At 39.6% G+C, this 26685-nt stretch overlaps 1 protein-coding gene across 2 annotated transcripts in view; it reads left to right on the top strand.

The window, feature by feature from the left end:
• dapk1 (death-associated protein kinase 1) overlaps positions 1 to 26685 on the top strand; it is an 83761-nt gene that overhangs the window by 41356 nt on the left and 15720 nt on the right. For both annotated transcript variants that reach the window (XM_063897246.1, XM_063897247.1), the window contains exons 5-18: positions 3048 to 3177; positions 4809 to 4857; positions 5018 to 5044; positions 9966 to 10118; positions 12561 to 12606; positions 12785 to 12874; positions 13982 to 14074; positions 16527 to 16646; positions 17457 to 17555; positions 18417 to 18515; positions 19803 to 19901; positions 19991 to 20188; positions 21947 to 22144; positions 23880 to 23978. In XM_063897246.1, coding sequence (XP_063753316.1) covers positions 3048 to 3177; positions 4809 to 4857; positions 5018 to 5044; positions 9966 to 10118; positions 12561 to 12606; positions 12785 to 12874; positions 13982 to 14074; positions 16527 to 16646; positions 17457 to 17555; positions 18417 to 18515; positions 19803 to 19901; positions 19991 to 20188; positions 21947 to 22144; positions 23880 to 23978 — 1500 coding nt within the window. The remainder of the gene's footprint in view (positions 1 to 3047; positions 3178 to 4808; positions 4858 to 5017; positions 5045 to 9965; positions 10119 to 12560; positions 12607 to 12784; positions 12875 to 13981; positions 14075 to 16526; positions 16647 to 17456; positions 17556 to 18416; positions 18516 to 19802; positions 19902 to 19990; positions 20189 to 21946; positions 22145 to 23879; positions 23979 to 26685) is intronic.

Here is a 26685-nt window from a genome sequence, read left to right as displayed (position 1 = left end):
TCGGCAGTGCTAACACTATAAACTACAGTACATCAGTCACATGGTTGCTCATCAGCACTGCAAAACTAAAGGAGCACTTGTGTCGGCGTGATGACATATAGAAGCTTCTTGAATGGGTTTACTGACGCACTTGCTTAGTCGGATGAGATCTAATTAAATTGCTTATGCTTTGATAATCTTGACAAGGGAATGTTGCATATTTATCAGAGGTCCCAGTCAAGAGCTGCCTGTGGTTCTGCACCCCTGGAGTAATTCTCATCTATTGTTCCAAAAGGCCAGCTCACTAGAGTAGTGAACTGCAGCATCACGTCAAAAAATATGTATAAATACTGCTCCAGAAAAAATAGAGACCACTCTAAATGTTTATTAAATCTTTATCCCTACATGTATGGCAGCCATTCCCATGTCTGTGGAATTCCAACACAGACAAAAAACGTCAGTAGTTTATAAAAATGTAAAATTTGTCTCTTCATTTTTTTCCGTGGCTAGCTTTATATATATGCAACTTTATAAAAAAATATATGTATGTATATATGTGTATATATATATTTTCTTTTTTATAAAGTTGCATCAGCGATCCTCTTTTGACACGCACCATTTTATAATATTTTTCCTTTTAATTGTATTTTTTTTTTTTTGCCTGCATACATCTGAGGCTAATTGCCATGGTCATCACGTCAGTATTTGCTAATTCTATGCTTTTTATTATATGTGAATATGGAGTCTGTGTTGTTTAATTCTCCTGATGGAAAAAGAGTATAGGTCATAGCGTACAGAGTCATCAAACAGTAGCTGAGGTTGTACCCCTGGTTGTTTGGTGGACTGTTGTGATAGTACTTTACTTAAATCTCGCTCAATACCATTGATCTGTTGTCCACTTTCGGCTGCACACGGTGTCTTTTAGAATAAAGTGTCCAGACCTCCACTAACAGAACAACCTTCACAAATCATCCCTCAGAGTTCAGGACATTTGCCCTCCAGGTTTGCAGGATATAATGACCTCTGTACCCTGCCATCTACTTGTGATCAATGCTAGAGCTTTTAAAAACTACTGCTGCCTCCACTTCTCATATCAGCTCCTGTTATTCATTGTAAAACCTGACTCAGATTAGGACTTAATTTGGTTATTTTCATTACTTTATGCAGTAACGCTATTTTCCACTGTCTTGATTTGCAGATTTCACCCATTTTCTGACATTTTGGCTTGTATTTAAATCCATTTGGTCAATTTTAATTATCTGAATATAGTTTTACGTGGCTATTTTGCCACCATAACCATACCATGACAGCTGTAGTAGACGTTCAGGGTCAAAATTGAAAGCACCACCAATGTTCCATTAGACCCCTTTCAAACTGCCATTACACAGTTAAAAGGTGAAATTCAAACAGTTTTAAAAAGTGATATTGCCAATCAATGCTGTAATATGTTGGGCAGGGCAGAATGATGATGTCTGATGATGTAATGTGTATCTGACCTGATGATTCGAAGTCAGCTTGTAAAAACATATTTTAAAGAGGACATATTCTGCAAATTCTCAGGTTGTATTTTGTGCCTCTACTGTGACATGTTTATTTGCGTTAATGTTCAAAAACGTTTTTATTTTTCTCACACCTCTTTTCACCCTCTGTGTGAAACCAGAGCCCAGTCTGCTCTGATTGGTTAGCTCTGTTGTGATTGTTCAACCGCTCAGAGATGTCCCTCCAACGAGCCGCGCTGGAGTCTGATTGTATATCCTAAGCTCCTCCTGTTGTCCCTGCTGCCAATCTGTTTCTATTCCGACCAAATCCCCAAGTTGGGCTAACGGTGGAGCTGAAAGGATGAGCATTGGAAAGAAAATGGTTTCGTCTTGAAGAGGCATTATCCTTAGGAATGTCTTCCTTCTGTTGTGTGGCTTTGCTTAAAGCAGATCTTTGCCGTTCTTTCCTTTCTCCCACATCCTCGCGAGGACTTTCCTTGTTTTGCATAGGATTTCCATGGCTGATGCCTCTTTCCTGCCAGCCAGTTCCTGGTTTGGGTCTGACTCCGCTGCTAACACCCTTGCTTACACTTAGTGTGTGTCCTACACTGATGCTTTGGGGGACACTGGTAAAGACCTGCTGTGCTGTGCAGGGATCTGGTTCTTCCTACTTGCAGGACATTGTCAAAGAGGAACTATTATGCTTCTGGGGGCTTTCTTTTTCCTGTAGTGTGTTATATAGGTTTTTGTGAATGAAAAGGCTCTGCAAAGGCTAAAATCCTAAAGTTCCCCTGAGAGGGAGTTTCTCTCCCACTCCCTGACTAAAACGCTGCAATTAGACTCCTTTGTTTACTTCCGTAACATAGTGTCATCATTATGTAACACTTGCTCTTCTATTGGCACATCTTGACACATTGTAGGCTTAGGGGCAGGACATCTCTGTGCGGTTGATCAATCACTACAGAGCCGGCCAGCTAACCAATCAGAGCAGACTGGGCTCTGGTTTCAGACAGAGTGTGAAAAGAGGTGCTGCAGCACAGGCAGTATGAGGAAAATAAAGAGCTTTTTGAACATTAAAGCATGTGAACATGTCACAGAAGAGGCACAAAATACAAATAGGAACCTGAGAGAACCCAGGAACCCCCCAACAAAAACATGCAGGTTTGCAAACCTGGCTCCAGATGGTGGAATGAGTTTCCCATTGACATCAGGAATTGCAGAAAGTCTTCCATTGTAGACTGAAAACCCATCTGTTTAATGTACTATTCTAGGGTTGTATTTTATTTGAAGCTAATGCACCTTTTTTTCTGCTTTTTTCTGGATTTGTATCTCCATGGTTCATTGCACTATCTGTTTGGATAAAAGCGTCAGCTAAATGACATGTAAAGAAAACGGTAATGGATCAGTTTTCAACATTCATCAGCTGTGAGCATCATTGCTGTTCCTCGTTGCATTCAGGATACACAGATGCTTATAATAACAGTTTAGAATAAAGTAGTTCAAAAAAGCATATGATGGACACCTCCACCTATCTCTCTGTCCTCCCTGTCTCCCACTTTTTAATTGCCTCTCTTTCTATGTCTTCTACAGCCGGAGAACATCATGCTGCTGAACCGCTCAGTGCCTCACCCGCGCATCAAGATCATCGACTTCGGCCTGGCCCACAAGATCGACTTTGGCAATGATTTTAAAAACATCTTTGGGACTCCAGAATTTGTTGGTCAGTATCGCTTTGTTAGTATATCATATAGGAATCATGATCCTTTCTTTTATTGCTCTGCTTTTAAAAAGCTTCTGCTCCAGTGAGTTTGTGCCAATGTATTCTCCATCCGTTCTCTATCTCACACACACACACACACACACACACACACACACACACACACACACACACACACACACACACACACACACACACACACACACACACACACACACACACTCTGACCCACCCCGTTTTCCTGGCTTTAAACCAGGGGTTGTGTATTGTGAGTGAATGGGCCATAGGATCTAAGTGAAAGGGAGCTGATAATAGACTGGAGATTATAAGAAGTGTTCGTTCTTGCCAACAGGAACTCACACACTAATAGACACATCAGGGGCTCCATCCCATCACCTAGCCCTTTTTTGCCTCGGGGCAGTTGCCAATACACCCAGTCTCCACTTACTCAACGCTGGTGCCAACTACCAGCATCCAGGCCAAAACCTGAGCCTGTTCCCAGTCCAGCGGGATGGCAGCGGCATGCTCTAAATAAAGATCAAGTGTCAGAAAGCTTCAATTTTTATGCTACAGAACCATAAAACAACAGCTTGAATACCCTTAAAAATAACAAAAGACAACAAAACATCCATAAATCCACCCAAAAATACATTCTTTGAAAACCCTGAACATTTTTACATTTATGGGAGTGAAAACATAAAGCCCCAGAAGGTAAAAATAACATAAATAAGCATGGTTCATTTAACTTGCTATGCTCAACATAAAAACAACAAATATTGCCTTTACAGCAATCTTAATGTTGGTACAGCAATTAACCTTGTTTCATGTCTCAAATGATGCCATGTTGGATGCTGTAAAGTCCAGAATTTTCTGTTTAAGGTTGTTTAAATAAATAAGAAGATACTTCTTATAACTCCAGCCTCTGTCTAGGTATAAACTTCGGTTTTGTTTCAATGTCAAAGTAGTCTTATAATAGTCATAGTGTGTGGGTCCAAAGTTACATTTGAAACATGAGCAGGGAATATAAACAAATCCAGGCTAAATAAATGTGGCTCAAGTTGCAGCCCACAGCTAAATGACTCCATGGCAACCTTATACTTCCTGTTTACTTCCCCTGGATAAAGTGAACTGCAGTTTTGACTCTTAAAGGTACCCATTTTAGCTTTTTGGGGATTTCCCTTTGTTGTAGTGTTTTCTGATTAGGGCTTCATCCTCATTCTCCGCCAGTATTCTTGTTTTGCTTTAGAAATAAATGCAGTAATTCAACAGTAATTACAGTGTTCACACATCTGCAGACATGTGACAAGAGAAAAAAGAGGATATATTTTTTTCTATCTCAGTTCTAGCAGGTGTTAAAGGACACACCTAAAGAGACTGATCAAATCAAAATGTAAAAACAAGCTCAAATAAGGCAGTCGTTGCTAGAAGAAAATAAGTAAAGGAATCAGTAAGGGATAGTAGAACATTAAATCTAAGAGTGTGTGTGTGTGTGTGTGTGTGTGTGTGTGTGTGTGTGTGTGTGTGTGTGTGTGTGTGTGTGTGTGTGTGTGTGTGTGTGTGTGTGTGTGTGTGTGTGTGTGTGTGTGTGTGTGTGTGTTTTGGGCTGAATATTAATGATCTTTTTTTCCCCACAGCTCCAGAGGTAGTCAACTATGAACCCCTGGGCCTGGAGGCTGACATGTGGTGAGTAAACAAAAAGTCAATCTGCTCTACATGCTGTACATATGCTGTTTTAAGATCATTAATTCTGATGAACATCTGCTGCTAAGTAAATGTATTTTTTGCATGATGCACATCAAAATATAAAGCTATGTTCTCTGTCTTTCTGCTTGCCTCCCCGCAGGAGTGTTGGTGTGATAACCTACATCCTGTGAGTATCTGACATATAACCAGCCCTGATGGATTAGTGTGTGAAATGTGAGACAATTGTAAACACACGGCATGGTTATTACAATCGCCACCTTTTTATATTCATATTTCCATACAAACCCCAAGGTGTAGTCATTGGTAAACATGACCTTTGACCTCGCCGGCAGCCACCGTCGCTGTGAAGTGTGCGCTGTTTGTAGTGAATAATGGAACCGCATTAAAACTGCATTTCCAGTGCACTCGAGCGTGATATTGTTTCAGCAGCTGTGTGAAGAGAGATATTGTTTTGCTGATCAGACTGATATTAGATTCCTACTGAATATACAATCAAATGGTGAAGGAATGAGTCCTGCAGAAATGAGTTAGCATCATATCACACGTATTTCAAATTCTAATTACAATAACCAACATGCTGAAAAGGCCTACAGAAAATTGCAGATCTCAGGACGTACAACATGCTGGCTCTTGTTGACCCTGGGCCATAACAGTGAGTCATTACTGACCACATGCTCTGTGATGTAACACTGCTGCTGGGTGTTTCCACCCAGGCAGTTGCACAGCATATTAAATCAGGAACTGAACTAGTTTAAGTTTTATTTTCAGATGTTTTAATACTACTTTTTATTATTTGTGTCTCATCTATGCGTTGATTGGTCAGCCTGGTTCTCCTCAAGGTTTCTACCTGTTAAAGATAGAGGTTTTGCTCACTACTGTTGCCTCTGCTTGCTCATGGGGAAAGGACAAATTTGGTTTCTGTCTTCAGATTTGTATACACAAGCAACATTATAAATACTTAAATATTTCCACAATGTGGCGGTGCTTGAATATTCTTTCACTGCTGCCAAAACTTTAGTTTCAAAACTACTCACAATATAAGATTTAAAAGACAATGTATTTTTATTTCATTTTAAAGAATGTTTTAACTAATTAACCCCATTTTCACCAGGAATGAAGTCACAGGTTTTCACCCACAAATCTAAAAGTGTTTATTTTTCTTATAGGATAAGATAGGATAAGAATTACTTTGTCGATCCCACACTGGGAAATAATAGCATAATACAAGTTATTGCACAAAGTAGAAAATGAAATAAAAGTAAGAAATAAACAACTCTTAACAATTCTAAAGTATGAACATAAAAGAAGAAATAAAAATAAACCGGCATATATATACCGGTTTATTTTTATTATATATATATATATACAGTTGACTATGTACATAAATAATCAGTAAACAGTTAGACAAGAAAAACACTATGGAAGTTAACAAAATATAGAGCAGGATATTAAATACATTTTTCTTGTTGAAAATGATGATGTGGTCCGAAAATGCTTCCTGTAATTGAAAATGAAAACTTGGGAATTGTAAATGTCCATCACACTCACTTGAAAACATCATAAAGCTTTTGATCTGCAAATAGCTTTTTCTTCTTGTTTTTTTTTTATGAATGATAAACGGATTGGTATGTTTTTATAATCTTTTTAAATATTCAATATATAGATCCCCGGATTATTCTTATTTATTTTTAAACGGAAAGCTTAAATAACTTCTTACTTTCGGCGTGCGCCCTCATACCAAAATGCAGATTTTCTCTGTAAAATTTTAAATGAAAGAACAATATTTTTGTTTGTCAAAATGGTATAATTACTCCAGAAATATGAAATTCGTCTCAAATAGAGCGTCAGGCGGCACAGAAAGCTTTGTTTTTACGGACAATAGTTAGGGGATCGATGTCCGGTCGGTCTGCCGGGGGACGAGTGGCAGCAGGCTTAGACTGAAACTGAGATTTCTGAATTAGATTGCTTCTTTTACTGAAGTAAAGTATCTGTAACTTTGAATGTATTTGTTGTCTGAGGTGCAATATATGACTCGGCAGCTTTAAGACATGAAGAAACTATTATTTTCCGCTTGGCTCTAATGCATTTTGTTTACCAGAAAGTGGGCGGGCCGTAATTTTGGCCGCCAGTGACGTCAACACCCTCATACTATATCTTTCTAGGAAAGACCCATGACTAACTTGCTGATCCTGGACTGTGCCCCAGGTCTGGTCGCTTTTTTTGGTCATGTTGATGACCTCAGAGAAGAAGAACTAGTTCCATGTCTGCCATGTCATCATTTGTTAAACAGTTTCACCTCAATGGCTACTTTGCTTATACTACCAATTGATCTTTACAACATCCAACACATAAAGAGCATCTTCATCTTCTTCAGCCAGCGACTTTCATTGAACAAGCAGTTGTTGTTGAAGCAGCTGTTTGCTATGATGTCAGCACAGTTTGATTCAAAAGTTCACGCCCTTGGTGGCCGACAGAGCAACTGCTGTTGGCTCTCGACCCTGCTGTCCTCTTTATTTATCCGGCTACAAGGTTTTCTAAGCTACCCACACGCCTTCCATCCATCAGAGAGACACCTACCTGAAGCACAAACACAAAATGTGCCCACACAAACATGTGCAGAGCCACCTCCAGAATACAGTGAGGTAACTAAAGGGAGGCTAAAGGTAAAAGTGTTATCTCATTGTTACATAATGAGTAGCTGCAAACACTACACCCTTTATTTCAAAAGAGGAATATGAGGTGCTATTAAAGTCATGCATCATTTTGCCTCTACAGTACATGAACAAATGCATCCGTACAGTGCTGTACGCATACACACGCAAGCTTTGTTCATGCTGTCCACCCACACAGCCGTCACAGACTGGAGAGGTAGAAAATACATCGCTCCCTGCCTATTATCACAGCCGAGCAACAGTGAGCCGCACTTACTGCTCCTCTCCTATTGTAAAAAATAAAAAGGAACAGAAAAGACCGGCCTGGGATAATTCAATAAACCATTTGTGATGATTTTCAGGAGCACCTAGAACCTCTTAATGGGAGTATTCTGCATGAGTGATGACCCAATTGCTGCGCTGAAATCAGAGCTGCACAAAAAGATCCATTAGAGACCTCTAAAGTAATCACTTAAGATGTTATGGTTTTCATTTTTTAAAGATTTTTTGAGACTTTCTGGGGATATTGTAACCTGAAATCTTTTGGATAAAGGTAGTGGATCAGTCACAGTCTGCTTTGAATCGGTTTGATGGGTAAAATTGTGAAAAATGCTTATATATAGATATATATATATATATATATATATATATATATCTTCTATATCTATATATATCTAGATATATATATATATATATATATATATATCTTGGTAATTTTTACTGTTTTAATATCAACCAACCATGCCACACAAAACTAAAACACATCGTACAAAACTAAACACTAATACTACTAATAATGGCCCCAAACACACAATGCATTTTCAAAATCGATGCAATATAAAATATGAATGTGCCAAATCACATGCAAATGAAGAAACATTTTCCCCAACTTGACAAAACGTGCGCAGTGTTTGAAATGAGGATGTTAGCTTGCTAGCATACAGCAAATCTGCAATAATATCGGGAGGAATCATGCAATCACATTGTTAAAATTAGCAAATAAAACAGACGTTTTAACTTTCCGGTGACAACTTTATAATCCCAGAATGTCAACAGTCGTTCCGGTCCTACCACTGTGCATCACTTTTTAGTGCTCCCGTTTCTGTTGTGTTTGGAGAGTTTTTTAATTTGCATGTGTTTTGGCACATTTGTGGGTTTTTTTATTAGCTTTTTCTGAAAAATGCAGCACGTTTCTCCTAATGGAAGTGTTTGGGCCATTCTAGTGCTCTTGTCCCGGTCAGCAAGTGTGACTAATGGTAAAAAAGAAAATGAACACTAATCCACGGTGCATCTTTAAGTCACATTAAGACAAAATGTTGTCACAACATCCTGACTTCCGTGCCTTTTTTGCTGTCTTGCTTACAAAGGAAGTGCAGTGCCTTAATTACTTGTTTGTTGTGAGCAGCTGCACCTTAAACAGTCGATAAATTCATATATTTTCGCTCGACTTGAGCTTGACCCCCGCACCACCTACATGTCTGTCCCAGCTGGCGTGTTAATCAGCGGCTGGTGCTGACCAGCTGGAGAGGTTTTCTGAGGCCGGTGTTTGTCACACACCAATATGTGCTTTAAATGCCCCAAGGCACCTCATCTACATGCCTGGGCCCTGTGTCTGTGTTTGTCTATTAGACACACACTTTTTTGACCCCATAAAAATCCTTACACTATATTCCATCTGGTGTCAGTGCCACCACGAGCCTCCCCAGCTGGCTTTCCAGTTACAGTGGTTGTGTAAAAGATAAATAGATTGCGAAAGGTCAACATTCACCGGATTTATTCAAGGTGCCACCAAGAGGAAACAAACATTAACACATCCCCCCAACTCAATTGGTCATGCCATCGTGAGCAGTTCAAACCCCTGACCTCTGATTGGCAGCTACTTAGTTGCTACACAGCTCTGTAATCGCATTCCCATCCTCAACGAGTAGTAAGGTCTCACTTTCGGTTTTGAAGGCCAAAGCTAATGAGAGCCAGTTGAGTTTATTCTTGTTTAAGTGAAATACAAAGTATTCCCTTTGATTACATATCCGATGATGACCACATTTGGCGTGTTGTTAAAGTAAATGTACTTTAACAACACGCCAAGTTAAAAAAATCGAAGGGTCTGAAGTCGTTGCTTGTTTTAAACATTAAGTCCAAAAGAAACTTCAATTTCAGATTTTCTTGGTCATTTCTCAGTTATATCTTTCCCACAGTTGTTTGCCTGTTGTATCTATAAGGCTGTCACAATAACTATATGATTATAATATATATAGAACCTTAAAAAAAAGATTAGATTCATCTTCAAATTTGTTCATTGTGCGTTTTATCTGGCCCTGGATTATTAGCACGATATTATAGTATGTGTATAATAAACATGATATCAACCCTAATTGTCTCTCCTTGCTAAACATCACACCTCTGACCCTGTTGTTACCCTCCGCCCTGTGCGTGCAGTCTGAGCGGTGCGTCTCCCTTCCTGGGGGACAACAAGCAGGAGACTCTGGCCAACGTGTCGGCTGTGGACTACACGTTCGACGAGGAGTTCTTCAGCAGCACCAGCGCCCTGGCCAAAGACTTCATCACAAGGCTCCTTGTGAAAGACCCCAAGTATGTCAAATCCTTTTCTTATGTTTGAGATTGTAATGCTATCAGGTACTTGATCTCCAAGGTGTAGTAACAGCCCAGCATGAGCTTGATTGATAACAATTTAGGTGTGTCATAAAGGGTGAACTAGGAACTTATTACACATTTGCCAAGTGATTATTTTCTTTGAGGCATTAAAGGGGCCCTATTATGTTTTGGGGTTTGTTTCCTCTCCATTAATTAAAATAATAATACAGTGTGAACATGGTTAGCTTTTTTTCAAATAATGGAATATTGTAAGTTATACATTTAAAGATAACAAAATGTTAACTTTATTTAAAGAAAACAATTAGGAAAATCACTTTCAGAAGTTCATCTTTCTGAATCCACCTATAAGATTGTCAATATGGACTAAAATGACATTTAGAATTAAAAAACAATGCAGCTGTATCATTTCTACAATAGCTTACTTAAGATGACATAATTCTGAATATTCAATAGTTTTATTTTCTAAAAAGTTAACAAGTAAATTAAATATAGACCCATTGCACATGAACTAAATGTTCATGAGATACAGTGTGGTACCTTAAACTGAACGTCTCCCAGAGTTGCTCTGGCAACAACTGAATGGCTGCACTATACTTAAAAACTGTGAATGCCTCAAACGGTCTCTGCTGTTCCTTCAGAACAAAGAAACAAGAGCGAGGCTGTTGAACAGCGGTGAACCATTGTAGGTGTGCAGATAATTTCATTTAAATGACTGGGAAAAAGCACGGGTTGCATTAAACAGACAGTCGGCGACAAGAGGACACTGACTTTGAGAAATCCTACGTGGAGTTCATCAAAGCGGAACGGCTCTTAATTGATCTACACTGTTAGCAGACATGGATCCACTGGGCTGGCAGGAGGATTAATGAAGGCTCCCCCGAAGAACAAACACATTGATCATGCTCACTGTGACAGTGGACTACAGCAGCACAGTCACTGGGATTCAACAATGCATGTGATACATTTCCTCCTGTAAAATAAGGAAAGACACTGACCACCTAAGTTCCCTCTTACCTCAGACAGAGGAGGGGGTAGGTGGGTTTTTACTTCAGCTCAGGCATGTGCGTGAACACAGAAAAGCCTCAGTTAGAGACAGGGATGTTGTGCTGAACAGATGTCGACAGGAGGAAGTGGGGTGTGACCTGGAACCTCACAGGTTTCGTTAAAGGTCATGTTGGCTTTCGTTGAACAACATTTTACAAAAACAATGCCTAGGCTCTTTAAATAAAGATATATTCAAGCGTTTAGAATCTGTTTTTCCCAACCCACAACAACCGGTTCACTTTTGTTAAATGTCTCGGTACCCTATTTGACATGCTGTTAAAGAGAACCAAGAGTTTCACACAGGAAATGAGATCTCTAAGATCAATTAAGGTCAATATAGGAAAAATATAAGGTCATTTCATTTTGAAAAAGTTCAAAATAAATGTGTTACCTAATCAGTGAATATAACAATATGGAATCTAAACATTTGAATTTCAGGAATCTTTTTTTTTTTTGTGTTACTCAACAGAGACGTCGTCCCATTCAACAGTTTTTATTTCAAATACATTCAGTTAAAAATAATAAAAATTAACTTGCAAAGGTGAATCCTCTTATCTAAGAGGCTGAAAAAATATATTTTTTAAATTAGCTAAATCATTAGTTATCAAAAATAATAGCCAATTCGAGGCAGCATAACACTGCTATAAAATTATTGTTTGAATGCAGTTGACAGTGTTGGAGAAAGATTGTTGTTACACAATATAAATTATAAATCCATGAGTTATACATTATAGTTTACCTGGATGACATTGCACCTTCCTGACAGATTCTGTTGGCCTCATATCAATGAACGAGGGCGCTGCTTTTCTTTTACACAGTTTTGATTTAGATCCCACCCTAAAAAATGAAAACACTTTAAAAATATAAACTAATTCTCTAAATTTTAAGTGGGATTATGACTATAATATATTGTACTAACCTGTTAATCCTACATGGGAGTGATGCTTTTTTATAATCCCTCTGCTCACAGCTGTGTTTGCTGTCTACGTTTAGTAATCCCTTTAATCTTTCTGACTTTGAACCGGAGGATGGTTGCATAGGTAAAATATATTTTATTTATCAATGTTATTGACATAATGAAGATTAAAAACAAGAATGTTTCTGGTGTCTCGGTAACGTATGCAAATGAAGAAAAATCTTCACAAATCTTGACAAAAACGTTGCAGACACAAAAAACTGCAACAAGCTCAAAACACAACGGAAACCAGGTAACACTAAAAAGGAATGAATACAGCGGGGAACGGAGGGCTTGTTGTCCGGGGGTTGTAAAGTCATGCAAACTAAATATATATTAAATTATTATATAGTGCAAAATATCTTAAGAGATCCAGCAAATAATTTGTCTCCTAATATGTATGCCATTGTTCTTCACAGAAAGAGAATGACGATTCAGGACAGCCTCCAGCACCCCTGGATCAAGGTTGGACCCTTTTTATTTTCTGTAAAATTGAAAGTGTATCCCTTTTCATATTCAAGATGGTCTGGGTTTGTAAGCTAGATGTTGCCAAGCCTTGTCTGATTCTTTACCAAATGCGTCTTGCCAAAAATATTCTCTTACTTGTCTCTGTCGATACATTTCCTTGTGTTTCTGGAATCAGCCAAAAGACACCCAACAAGCCCTGAGCAGGAAGGAGTCAGCTGTCAACATGGAGAAGTTCAAGAAGTTTGCAGCTCGGAGAAAATGGAAAGTAAGTGTTTTCTTTTGAGGTTCTGAATGCTACTTTCTCCAACTCCTGGAAAAACAAGGACATTAACATTAACCCCTAACACACTACACGTTAAAAGCTCCTAAAAACCCTCCTCAGAAGTTGTCCATTCAACTTCTGCAGCATCGCCATAGCGAACACATTTTCTGCCAGCTACGCTTCAGCGGTCGTCTCCTTGTCTGTTTCGGTTCGTCACGGCTGACCCAGCTTTGCCTCTTAGCCTGCAAGGAATCAAGGGATTGTTTATCTGCTGTGTTTTTGCGATGCTGTCATGCCATGTCTCCGTCTTCATGCTCCACCCTGGCCCACTGGAAGCTCCTGGTTTTTCCTTTAACCCTGATTCATCTTTGAGTTGATTCACCTCCACATGTAAAACTGACAACCAAAACATGGCAAAGCGTAGACATAAAAATGATCTGTTAAGGTGAGATTTCAAAAGGTTTATTGATTGATTGAAGTCAGAAATACCACAAATAAAGTCTAATTCAAGACGTCCATTTCTTGAAAGGACATAAACTGATTTCTATGCACCTTTAACATCAGATTTAAAATTATTTAGAACATTTTGTCTAGCTCAGTTTAATATAATAATATAAGTCAACCAGGATAAGTCAAATGCATTTTAGATTGCTATTTAAAAAAAAAAAAAAAAGGACATTTGGTTTTATTCCAGACTCCAATATAATATAATATTTTTTACTTTTGACTATTTTATACTGTTTTTTTTTGGGGGGGGGGCTTTCATGATTTTTGGATGTTGTGGCCACTAACAGACTGACCTCTGCAAGTAGCCCTTGTTTGTTTCAGCTAACATTATCATAGTACGCATTGAATGGAGGTTTCAGGTTTGTGTTTGCTTGCCTGCTCCTTGAGAAAAAAGGTGCACCTCCTCTGTACACCACAACATTCAATTTACCAATGTGAGGCCTGATAAAGTCCAGTCAAGTCACCTAAAAGTGTTGATCACAATGAGCTTCTTGTATCTAAGGTGAATTTATAGAGCAGGAAATAGTTCCTGGCCCCCTGAACGCGACTTGACATACTCCACTTGTGCTCATTCATGAACTGTATTCTTCTTTTCTTTTCCAGCAATCCGTTCGACTTATCTCCTTATGCAACCGCCTGTCACGCTCCTTCCTGTCCAGAAGCAACATGAGCGTGGCACGCAGTGACGACACGTTGGTAAGACCTGGAGATCTGCTTATGATTTGAGGCGGCATGCAGCAATGATCTGGATCATTAGGTTTATGGGGTTTTGCATTAACACCATAAAGGCTTAGTAAAACTCTCACTTTTATCTCTGCAGTCCTGTCCTGTCTTTTATATAATTTACAGGAGACTGCCAGCTAAATGAGTTTCACATTGCTTTTATTGAAGTGAATCTTACTATTAGGACCCGGAGCTCTCAGTTACAACTCTGGTATTTCTAACTTCACAATCTCTCTAAGAATCCTGAGCTCCGACATGTAATTGATCTGTTCCTCATTTCCCACAGGTCAGGTGCTTGTAGAATTGTAGGAAATTCTATAACCTGGTTGAGCTCATTGGAATGTGAGAGGGAAACTTGTGTGCATGTACAAGGTGCTTTGTTTTGTACACAAAGGGTGATAGAGAGCTATGTGTGTCTATACGTTGATACCCTTTGATATGCAAACACTGAGAGAGACTTAATCATTAATAAGCAGGCACAGGCCTCTCTCCACGTCAAAGCATTATGCAGCAACTTCCTCATGTCACAAGTACGTATAAGGGAGTGCCCCCTGTAGACCTCTAACAGAACTGCAGCAGTACAGGCTTGCTAACAGATCTGTCGTCTTTACCAGCTAAGCAGCTCCAGGGTTAAGTGCTTTACTTAAAGGCTCTAATCAGAGGGGGGGTTAAGAACAGCGCAGTGCAGCACTCAACTAAGAATCTGTTTGTGTTAGCATTTCAACAGGCAATTCAAAGAACTTGATAACCATTAAAACATTAAAACCTATTATGAAATGACATTCAAATCTATATTAAAATAGTATTTACAAAAAAATGTTAACTGGCTAAAATAGAATCAAGACAATAGCATTCTTCATTATTCATTGTTTAGGTTATTAAATGTGTGCAAGTGAAAATACGATATGATTTTAAAACACAATCGGTGATAAGTGACTTTTGTTTAATTATCTTTCCCAGACAAAACAATAGCGAGCGAAACTGAGAGAGAATTTAATGACTGAGTGTTTGTGATCCTGCTAAACTAACACTCTTACAAGGTTTAATTTCCTTTCACAAAACATCTTAAAAATAACTCTTCAGGGATATAAGAGCATGACTCATTCCAAATGACAGCCCTGCTTTTCTTCGTCTGTCTGAGACCACATCTGTATTTCCGGATGACCTTCCCTTCTCCTCAGAAGAGGAAAATACTTTTTAGTCGGGCCTACTCTGGAAATATAACACATCACAGATTTAGAAAACCCTCCATCTTGCGTCACAAATTGCAATTTTCAGAAGGTGAAAACCCCAAATGCCGTTTGATACACTTTACATCAACAAGGATGGAAAAGGAACCAGCTTTCAGGTTCCTCAGTACTCACATTGCTGAGGATCTCTTCTGGTCTACTAACACCACCACCGTAGTTAAGAAGGACTCCACCTCCTGAGAGTCATCAGAAAAATCCAAGTTCGGAGATGTCCTTTTAAAACTGCTCCATCAAGAGTATACTGTCATACTGTGCCACTACATGGTGTGTCAGCTGCTCAGCGAAGGACAGGAAAGCTCTTTAGAGGGTCCTCAACACGGGCTAGAAGAGAATCAGCTGCTCACTGCCCTCTCTGGAGGAACTAGCTACCCTAAGCTCACTCAGCAAAACATCCCAGAAAAATGTAGAACCCAACCCATCCCATCCTGGACATCATCTGTTTGATCTTCTGCCCTCTGGTAGACGTTTAAGGGATATTCAATTACAGACGAACAGACTGCTTTTACCCTGGCGCTATACCATCTGAACACAGACACATTCCAACTGCACTACAATTAAATAGATTTAATTTAATTTAATATAATATTTATGGATTTGACTCAGAAATTGAAAATAAATAAAAAACGTTATATTGTGTTTAACATTTTTTATTTATTCTCACGATTGCCATTGAAACTTCCTGGTGCAATTGCAACAAAGCAAGTATATTCTATGTAATCCCCAGCAAGCAGTTGATGCTCGTACAGATCTGCGTTCTGTCTGCAGCTCCTCTCGGCTGGTTTAGTCATGGCTTCCCCTGCAGGGAGGTTATGTCGAGGAATGTAACGGGAGTGTCATGCTTGGCAGAACAAGCGCCACATCAGCCTCGCCTCCTCCACCTCACCTCGCTGCCTTTCTCCTCCTCGTCTCTTTACGCAGCAGAGCGTCATGGCTGATCCACCAAGCTGAAGGTTATCGTGTCACAAACAGAATAAAGAAAAAACCTTGATATATTTCAAAGCTGAAGTGCAGATGCAAAATGAAAGTTTGTTTCCGTGTGTTTCCATGCATGAGAAGGAGATGAAAGAGAGACTTAGGGAGGGGGGAAGCATGTGATAGAAGGAATTCACAGGATTAATGTTTGCAGGATTAGGTCATCATGCTGTGAACAGTAACTGTCTTTCCCACCCTTCTAGGACGAGGAAGACTCCTTTGTGATGAAGGCCATCATCCACGCCATAAACGACGACAACGTGCCCGGCCTGCAGCATCTGCTCAGCTCCCTGAACAGTTACGACGTCAACCAGCCTAACAAGGTGACTCACACTGAGAGACTGCATGAATTTAACTCTATGAACCCTGTGCTTTAATAACGCTTAGTCATTTGTGGGAAATATTTCCTTTTTTTCCCTTCAATTCTCCGAAAATCTGGCATTTTGGCACTAGATTTTTAAGAAAGCCATGTCTCTAACAGTATGCAGCCCAGTACACTTTCCCTCACACACAGAGAGTTCAGCTAAGTGTCGTCACTCAGGCCTCTGATTGGGCGAGCATCTTTCTATTTGTCTGGATTCCGAAGTAACTCTTGAATGTTTCTGATCATAACAGCTGGAATTCTCTTGAAGCTTGTGATCATGTAAGTCGGTGCAAAGATGAAGAGAGAGAGTAGATTTAAAGCTACAGGTGCTTGCCTCCCTTTGTGATGCGGCTAGTCTTTTGTCAGCAATGACAGTGTTGTTTTTTGAAAGGCTAAACACCAACAAATATGGATGAAAGCAGAAAGCTACATTTGGAAATACACGCAACTTTTTTCAATACATTATGACTAAACATTCAGAGGTTTATGGAAATGTTAGAATGCAAACAAAAGTAAATCCATACACATCTTCATCTTGTCATTTTTCTTTCTCTCTCCTTTTCTTTTTCCTAAGTCTCCCACTTTTTGAATACACAGACATCAATACTTTCGAAATATTTAAAACCCTGAAAAGAAAATCAGTCTATTTCCCCACATTTTCTAGGTGTAATTGCATGCTGTTGGAATGAGCTATGCTGCCTAATTCAGCTGACATTCATCATGGTTGCTGGAAACTAAAAAAATCCATGTGTGTGGGTGTGCATTTCAGCATGGGACGCCTCCCCTTCTGATTGCCGCCGGCTGTGGAAACGTTCAGATCATTGAGGTGCTGATGAGAAAAGGTGCAGAGATCCAGGCCAATGACAAGGTAAACACTGAAATCAGTTTGGACCAATCAGTGAGGCTATGACAGCCCGCAGGGGAGACATCCATGAAAGGCGTCAGAGCTGCAGTAATGAATGCTGTGACAGACTGTCATTCGGATTATAACCGCGGCTATCTTCACTATAAATAATTGTAATTAGTTATTATGGAAGATCAAAATGAGTACTTCAAATGTTTTTGGTGGCAGTACGAGAGGGACGGCAACTAAAGATTTTTTGGTACCACTTTACAATTAGACTACTCTTATACAGGATTCATAAAGGGTTTATAATTAGGTTATTAATTAGGTTGTAAACACTTTATTAATCATTAAGAACCATTTATAAACCAGTTCTAACATAGTTTTCATATATCAACACAGGCTCACTATTTGGCAAGATGACTAAGCCTTTTATTAGCTACCAAGCTTCTTCATCAGCCAACATCCTGTATCTGTTGTTCACCTAGTTGATTCTCCCCTCATCCATCTTGATGTTTTGTTTATCTCTTGTCTTATAAAAGCTTATTAATGATTTATAAAGTGTTTACAATGTTATTAATAAATGAATTACAAACTAATTGGGAAACCCTTTATAAGGGCAATCTTATTGTAAAGTGGTACCGATTTTCTTTCTCATAAAAGCATTAAATTCAACATTTATTTTAAATGTTCATTTTGAAACATTATGCTCCTTTTATGAGCCAGCCTATAAATGGCTCTTTGTCAGAAAAACATGCTGTGCAGTATTTTAGAAAGATGTGTTTGTATCATGGGGCTGCAGACAGACTCCCGGGGAGCATGATTTTCTTCGTAAAGGTCAGGGATGAATCCTGGAATGTTCTCTATCCTCTTTCTCCCCTTCAGAGTGGAGCCAACGCTATCTACTACGCAGCGAGACACGGCCACGTGGAGACCCTGAAATTCCTCCATGAAAAGAAATGTCCTCTGGATGTCCAAGATAAGGTGCCATTCTTCCTCCCTCTCCAAACACACACACAAACAGTCTCACTGCCACTCACCGCACTCTTGTTATCCATCAGCAATTACTTACACACTCCTACCCGTCAAACCTCTTGGGTAGCACTACTTTAATTCTCCGAAATGCACACACACACACACCAAATTCACACTCACCACAGTAAGCACCTGGGGAGAAAACCAGTTGCTCTGGCATTTTATCAGATTATTTGCTGTTGCTATAGAAACAGGTTTGTGTGTGTGTGTGTGTGTGTGTGTGTGTGTGTGTGTGTGTGTGTGTGTGTGTGTGTGTGTGTGTGTGTGTGTGTGTGTGTGTGTGTGTGTGTGTGTGTGTGTGTGTGTGTGTGTGTGTGTGTGTGTGTGTGTGTGTGTGTGTGTGTGTGTGTGTGTGTGTGTGTGTGTGTGTGTGTGTGACCAAGAAATCGTCTAATGGAGCTTCCGTGCTTTCTATGAAATCCTCCGATTAGCTGTAACATTTTCCCACATCCGGTTCCCTTTTCTCTAAGTCAACAGTTTTTTGAATGCGTTTTTTAGTTAGAGGCCTGAAATAAGATCTGTAGTTAACACTTTTTCACCTTTTGTTCCATGACATAACATATTTAAGTAACTATCCCATTTGTGTATGTCAAAAGTTTTTCAGTATTAAAAGTAGCTCAATGAGATTAATAAACATCACGCCGAACTTTAGCTGCCTTTAGCTAAGTGGTGGAAACGTGAAGTCATGACACCGTTATTTAGTTTGTTTAAGACATTGTTTCTTTTGTACCTCCGTTTATTCCAATAAAAATATTAAAAGAAGTTTTAACATGTGGAGATTATCCTGCTGAACAAATTATGTTGTGTCATGAACTTGTTTTTGCCACAGCGAGGGAGCCTTAGCAATGCAAACCATCCTACAAAAAGACGTCATCACTGCAGAACTGAGATGCTTTTTTAAGTTGTTCACTTTCCTGCCTACAACACGGCATCTTAGGTCTCGTTTCACATAAGCAGCCTCTCCGCTAACAAGCTTCCCCTCATAACGTTAAACTCATGGATCGATTTCCAAAGTCTGATGTCTGCGCGCTCAGGAAGGGAAATTTCTAAATGCACAGTTTGAGTGGAAGTTTTTGCAAAAGCGGCTGACTATCAGGAAATTCACCATATCCTTCAAAATCCCCCCTATTTTACCGCATGAAAATATTGATAATATACATAATCATCTCACTGCATAACATACATTCAATACCTGCTGATGATTTTTTGATGTTAATTCTCTGTTGTGTCCTCCAGTCAGGGGAGACTGCTCTTCACGTGGCGGCCCGCTATGGCAATGTGGATGTGGTGAGCTATCTGTGCAGCATCCGATCCAACCCCGACCTGGCTGACAGGGTAAGCACATCTTCACATACAGCCAAATGACACAATGATTATTTGTTCAACCGAAGCACCATTTATTCTTTTGCATTCTACGTTTCCAGGAGCAGGAGACCCCGCTGCATTGCGCTTCATGGCACGGATACTCGCCAGTTGCTCGTGCTCTCTGCCAGGCAGGCTGCCACGTGGACGCAAAGAACCGCGAGGGGGAGAGTCCGCTGCTGACGGCATCCGCCCGGGGCTTTGTGGACATAGTGGAGTGCCTGGTGGAGCACAAGGCTGATCTAGGGGCGACGGACAAGGTGATCACAACTCAGAACATTTATTTTCATATCTGGCTCCAACTTATTGTGATTTAATAGCAATGCGAAGACAAAACCCTGTACTTACTCTGACATCTTTATTACAAAGAGAAATGCATTGGGCAAATCTAAAAACATTTGCATTCCTTTTTCATGTGAGGAATCCAGGTTTTTGATGCCTCTGAGTCAATCTCAGTGTCTCCTCCCATCTGTTTCTTTCAGTTATACCCCAACTATAGATGATAAATTAATTACCAGAAGAAAAAACCGTGTTCCAAAAACAAATTAGGAAAAGACAGGTCAGAACCAATGAAAGACCAACTATTGCGGCTATAGGCAGTCCATAATTTAAAAAAAGGTTGTGAGGGGTTAGGCTTCACTCCTTCCGTATGTTTGACCGTTTATTGCAGGAAAAAACAAGCAAAAATACAATATATCCACAAAACCTCGGTGAGCAGGTGAGTGCAGCACGGTTAAACAACCACTCACTCCACCCCTAACTGCAGTACACGCCCACCACCAATAATACATACAAAAATACCACATAATAAAGAAAAGCATATAAACCTTAAATGTGGCTCCTACAAGATTTTTTTTTAATTTATTCATAGACAAGAACATTGGACTTTTAACTTGCATAACTAGGGAGAAAAAAACGCAAAAAGTAGACCCTTTTTTCGGGTCCGTGGATTAGTCCCCACCACAACATGGCAAAACTTTTAATAACCCATACATGTTTCTATTCAACGTCACAAAAACATGCGTACGCACTAACAGGCAGAAAGCACCATAGAACAGCATCAATGCTCTCCATGAAAAGACCCTCCAATTAACTTAAATCAAACACTCAAAATAATTCACTAAATAGCACAACGTGCTGTCAACACTCAGGGACAGGTCTGGAAAACTAGACAAAGTAAACAGTCGGCTCTGGTGACAAATTTGTGGTGGCTTTTTCGTTTTTCCTATCGGGGCATTGTCTGCAGCATTTCGGCCCTCTTCTATCCACAATTCTGCAAATGGGTCCTGTAAAGTAAGATGATATGCTGCTCTGAACGCGTTTCATGTTTGGTTCAGCGCTGTTTTTCCTGCAACAGTACTTTGGTGAAAACAAAACTCAAAACATATTTATACAAATTAGCCTTTTAGGAGGCAAACTCCTGTTCTCTGCAGCACTTTCTCAATGTCACCTGATTGTGTGTTGAATCGTACTAGCTTTAATCTCAGTGTACTTCTTATACGTCTATTCTATGCTATTTTTAGTTTTTTCCTTTACTAACTGTATTCTATGTGACATACGTTTTCTGTGACATGTCGACTGTGAAGCATTTTGAACTGCATTTATGGTATGAAAGGTGCTATACAAATAAAGACTATATTATTATATTACTTTGACTAAAATACTAACACAATACGGCTCAAGAGCATAACCACCCTCGAGTTAAAAGGCAGAAGATCTGGGGGACAAACTGATTTGACACGCTGACCATGTCATTGCAACATCCCCAGGTTATGTCTGGCTAGGAAACTATTTTTCTTTCTAACACTGAATACTGTTGAAGTCTTTCCTGTGTGATATCTACGAAGGGCAAAAATGTAACCAAAAAAATAAAGAAGGAAACGCCTTAAACCTGGTTTCACGAGTCTGAACGCAAACGTGTTTAATATTGAGAGTCTGGAGGATTTACTCCTGTGTGTGTGTGTGTGTGTGTGTGTGTGTGTGTGTGTGTGTGTTGTGTGTTGTGTGTGTGTGTCCAGGACGGCCACACAGCGCTCCACCTGGCTGTACGGAGGTGTCAGGTTGAAGTGGTCCGCTGCCTCCTCAGACACCACTGCCACATGGACCAGCAGGATCGCCATGGCAACACGCCACTGCACATTGCGTGTAAGGACGGGAACCTGCCCGTCGTCACGGCGATATGCAGCGCCAAAGCCAGCCTTGACCTCCCCAACAAGGTGAGGACAAACCGGTGCCCCCTACACCAATACAACCAACACATGAGCACTGGCTAAATGGTGACTTCACTTAAATTTGAGGAAAAAAGGATGTTTTTCTGGCAACGTTTTGAGATTTCAACCTCTCAAAGTAACATTACGTAACATACATTTTCTTTTAAATAAATGTACTTGGTGGGAATAATTTAGGTTTAGAATTTTGCTGTATAACAAGCAAATATTTTAAAGGGGCCTTTTTATTCTTTTGGGGGTTTTCCCTTCCCGTGTTATATCTAGGTGTTACATGTAAATGGTCTGCAAAGGCTAAAATCCTAAAGTTTTCTCCAGAGGGAGTATCTCTCCCACATACTCCCCCTCGGCCGGAATCACCTCCATTGGACTTTGTTTAAAATCTGCAGAAATAGGGCCATGGATTATAAATGAGATGTTTAAATGGTCACATACTGTTCCATGCTGCCTGAACCAAAGCTAATCACAGGCCAAACCGAGGGATAAATAAACATGGAAAGCAAAGAGATTAAAGGGATTTTGGTAAATGCAAATGCACACAGCCTGAGGATTGTTTCTTTGTGATCAAATCTAACCACGACTTGGCTCATACATCTGCCTTTCAAGATATTACTTTTAAATAACATTTAATCTAGGCCTTTTATTGTGGTAGTTGTTGCAATTGGGCTGAGGTTTAACATCTGTGAGCAGTTTGTGGTGCTTTATCTGATATTTATAATTATTTTGGTGAACTAGTCTTTTTTAAGGAGCTCTTACGGTACATACCTGGTCTATATTTGACTGAAGATCCCATCTAGCTCCCATCTCTGCCAGGCACGACTTGCCCACATGATTCTGCCTTTACTACTTTCTATTTTGGCGCCATCCATTTTAATGTACACTGCGATGGGATTGCCATTCTCCAACAATGGTAGCCCACTTATCTCCTTCCGCATACTGAAAACATTTCTTTCCCAGAATAGTTCAGGGAAGTGATGTGCATCGAGAGCAGACGGCACTGCCAGGAGATGTTCTGATTTATTCATAATTTTCAGTTTCTTTTTAAAGCTTGTCTAAAGCAGCATATCACATATTGATGACTCTGTGCCTGGATTTGTGTTCACTGTCAGCTGCAGACACTGGGAAGACAAATGAGCAGGGTGGCATTGGAAATGTCTCCTGTACTGTTTACAGCACAGTGAACCAGGATGAATGCCTTGTTGAATTTTCAAGTTGTGACAGGAAGGTTATGGATTGAGTTGCTGCTTTCAAACAAGCTTTTCTAGTGAGTATTGATATTTTCCAAACCTTTTCTTCAATCGTCTGGCACAGAAGGCTATTAAAAAATTAAAGGATATTTGGGGTTGTATATAAGGTGGAGAAAATTTGTGACTTACTTACTTACTGCTTTATTGTATAGTAAATAACGAGACAAAAAGAATAAATGTTGGCGCTTTCAGTTTGAAATACTTTTTTCAAAGCTCAATCAAACAGGTATTTAAATGTAAGGTTTCTAAAAAATATATAGTGAGCCAATTTCTTCTGTAAAAAAAATATTGTGAGTACTAACAAGGTGTTGCCAAGCTCCCTCTGGAGGGAACTTTGGGATTTTAGCCTTTGCAGACCGTTTACTGTACATGCACAAAAACACACACATATAACACACTACAGGAAATAAAAAAGCCCTAAAAGCATAATAGGACCCCTTTAAATCTCTCCTTTGCCATTTTCCTCTCTTTTTATCCAGCATGGCAGAACTCCCCTCCACCTGGCAGCGAACAACGGGAGCCTTGAGGTCGTCCGTCATCTCTGCCTTGCGGGAGCTAACACTGACGCCATCACCAACGTAAGTCGCCCAACACCTGAAGGCTTTTCCCTGTTTGCCTTCACTTTACAGTACGAGTATCTCAACCATGGAGTGACGTTAGGGCCAGGCCTGACAATGTTCAGAGTCGGAGTCTGTCATGAAGAAATGAACTTAAATACCCTGTAAACCTCACATGAAATCTTTCAAGTATTAGAACATTTCTCCTCATGAACCTGTTTACCTGTTTCAAACACTGCTGCTCTCAGTGGAGCTGATGCATTAGCATGTAGAGAGCCTTTGCCACCATGATAGACTTGATAATGTCTTATCTGGGATCTTCTTTCATGGATGAATAAAATGGAAACACATGACAGTAATAAACACAGAATCTTCCTCTATTTGTTCAGATAATGGCTTATTTGTTGGGGAGATATCATTTCCTGCTTTAGCTGCAGGCTTTGCTCACTTCCCCCACTTTAATAAAGTAGAAAAGCTGATGGCTGCTTTTTAACTTGAACTGGGTTTAATCTGCTGGAATTCATTATTAGCACAGCCCTCCTGATTCTCAGTCTTCTATTCTAAGATATCTACTGTACCTCGCGGGATTAAAGCTTAAAAGTATTTTGATTATGGAATTGCTTTAAACTATTGAATTATGAGCCTCGCCTGAAATGTCCCTTTAAATCGCTTCAAATTCTCCACAAAACACTTGTTTCCTCATCATTGGTCCACATATTGTCCACAGACAGGCCCAATGTGTCTGTTTTTAAAGCTGCACCTTAACGTCATCATTTTGTATTTGTTTGTTTAATTCATTTTTGAAAACTTTTGGATCACCACTGGTGGAACGTTCTATGTCTCTCCCAAGATAATACATTTTGACTTAAAAGTCATATTTTGAAAATAATGATATTGTTTTTTTTACCGGTCCATACTTTTCTGAATATTCCTCCAAAGTTAACTGAACATTTTTATAACCTTGTGCTAATTATAGGCTTAAGGGACAATTCAAACCTTATTTACTTTATAGTTATTGTTCAATTTAATGGATTTAAAGTTGAAAACACTTCAATGTTTTCCAAATGTGACATATTTAATGCTCTTGTTTTCCTCATACTGCCTGTCTTTTCACCCTCTGTCTGAAACCAGAGCCCGGTCTGTTCTGATTGGTTAACTGCTTCAAGATATCCCGCCCCTTAGACTGTCACTACAATGTGTGGAGCGCTAGCCAATAGAAGCGCAAATGTTACAAAGTGATGTTACAGAAGAAAAAAAAGGGCTCGAACAGAGGCGTTTCAGGCTGGGGGAGGGAGTGTGTGGGAGAGAAAAACTTTGGGATTTTATCATTTGCAGGCCATTTACATGCACAAAAACCTTTATAACACACTACAGGGAGGCGAAACCCCCCCCCCCCCCCAAAAAAAAGGGCCCTATGAGTACTATTTTTCTATTATAACATTATCTTTCCTCTATGTACTCATATGAATTACACCAGAGAACGCACACTCCTAACAGCTTTATTATGCTTATGGTGAAGGTCTTACATAACTGTGATCTGGCAAATAAATATGTGTATCTGGTTTCAATGCTAGATGTAACGCTGAGGGTTTTTTTCTCTCTCTTGCATTCTCTAGCTGTTAATATTGTATGACAGCTGATGTGCTATGCATGTTTAATCTGGCTAAAGCACATACTGACATGTATAATTCATGGCCCAGTGGCCCTGCGGTCAGCAGTGTTTGTTGTTGAGCAGCTGTGGGAGGATAGAGTGAACTCAAGGCTCCATTTCTATCGACCCTTCTGTCTTAACTTGTGTCATTGTTTAATGAAAGATTACAACAAAAGCTCAGCTAGTTAGTTGGATGGTCCTTCCCGTCCTGATGGTTTCCCAATTATATCCTCAGAAGTCACTTGAAAATATGTATGAATTGATATTAATTATAGGCTTAACAGAAACGTTTTGAGACAGCTGTTAAGGTTTATAAGTGCTTGTTGATAGTGGAAAATCCTTGAAAGCACCGCTCAAAAAGTCTAATTCAACATGTGATATTTATTCATAACTTTATATTTTAGGCATGTTGAATGTTATGCATGCCTGTTTATGTCATTATTCCTCTCCTCTTCCTCTGTTGCTCTGGCTTCTTAAATATATTCAACCCAAGACTTTTAGGGAATAGATATTTTAAAGCAGGGATACTAAAGATGATATAATATTTAGATATACATATTGTGGCCTGCATAACACCAGCCGCTCGCATCATCTGCCAGTCACCAAGCAGTGTGTGTAACACCCCATAATTTAGTAGGTGGTTGGTCAATTATAGTGCATACTAACATATTCTGTATATGTTATTTTGTATTTGATAGTGATACTATTGATATCTGTCTACTGTTTATGTACTGGTTATTTTCTATTCTATTTTAAACTCCGGTGCAATGCCTTGTTTACAAGCTGCTAGTGACAAACCAATTTCCCATTTTGGGATCAAAAAACTTCAAATAATATTATGTGACCTTTTCAGGGAGGAAAGAGGCAAATAAATCCTAAAACTAGGAAGACATTAAGCTAGAAAATGTCTTTGTATATGTTTTTTATAGGTTTTTTTCTAGATAGAACATTCAGTTATATTGTCATAAGAAACTCAGTTGAACATGGTAGCGGTCTGCAGCGCTCTGTGGGCGTTTCAGGCTGTCGATGCCGCTTTTCCCAGTGGAGCAGCAGCCAGAGCGGACAGTGACAGATGGC

This window comes from Eleginops maclovinus, chromosome 12, assembly GCF_036324505.1.
Source record: "Eleginops maclovinus isolate JMC-PN-2008 ecotype Puerto Natales chromosome 12, JC_Emac_rtc_rv5, whole genome shotgun sequence".
NCBI lineage: Eukaryota > Metazoa > Chordata > Actinopteri > Perciformes > Eleginopidae > Eleginops > Eleginops maclovinus.
Note: the sequence above shows the minus strand (reverse complement) of the source record. Positions and strands in the feature narration are given on the sequence as shown.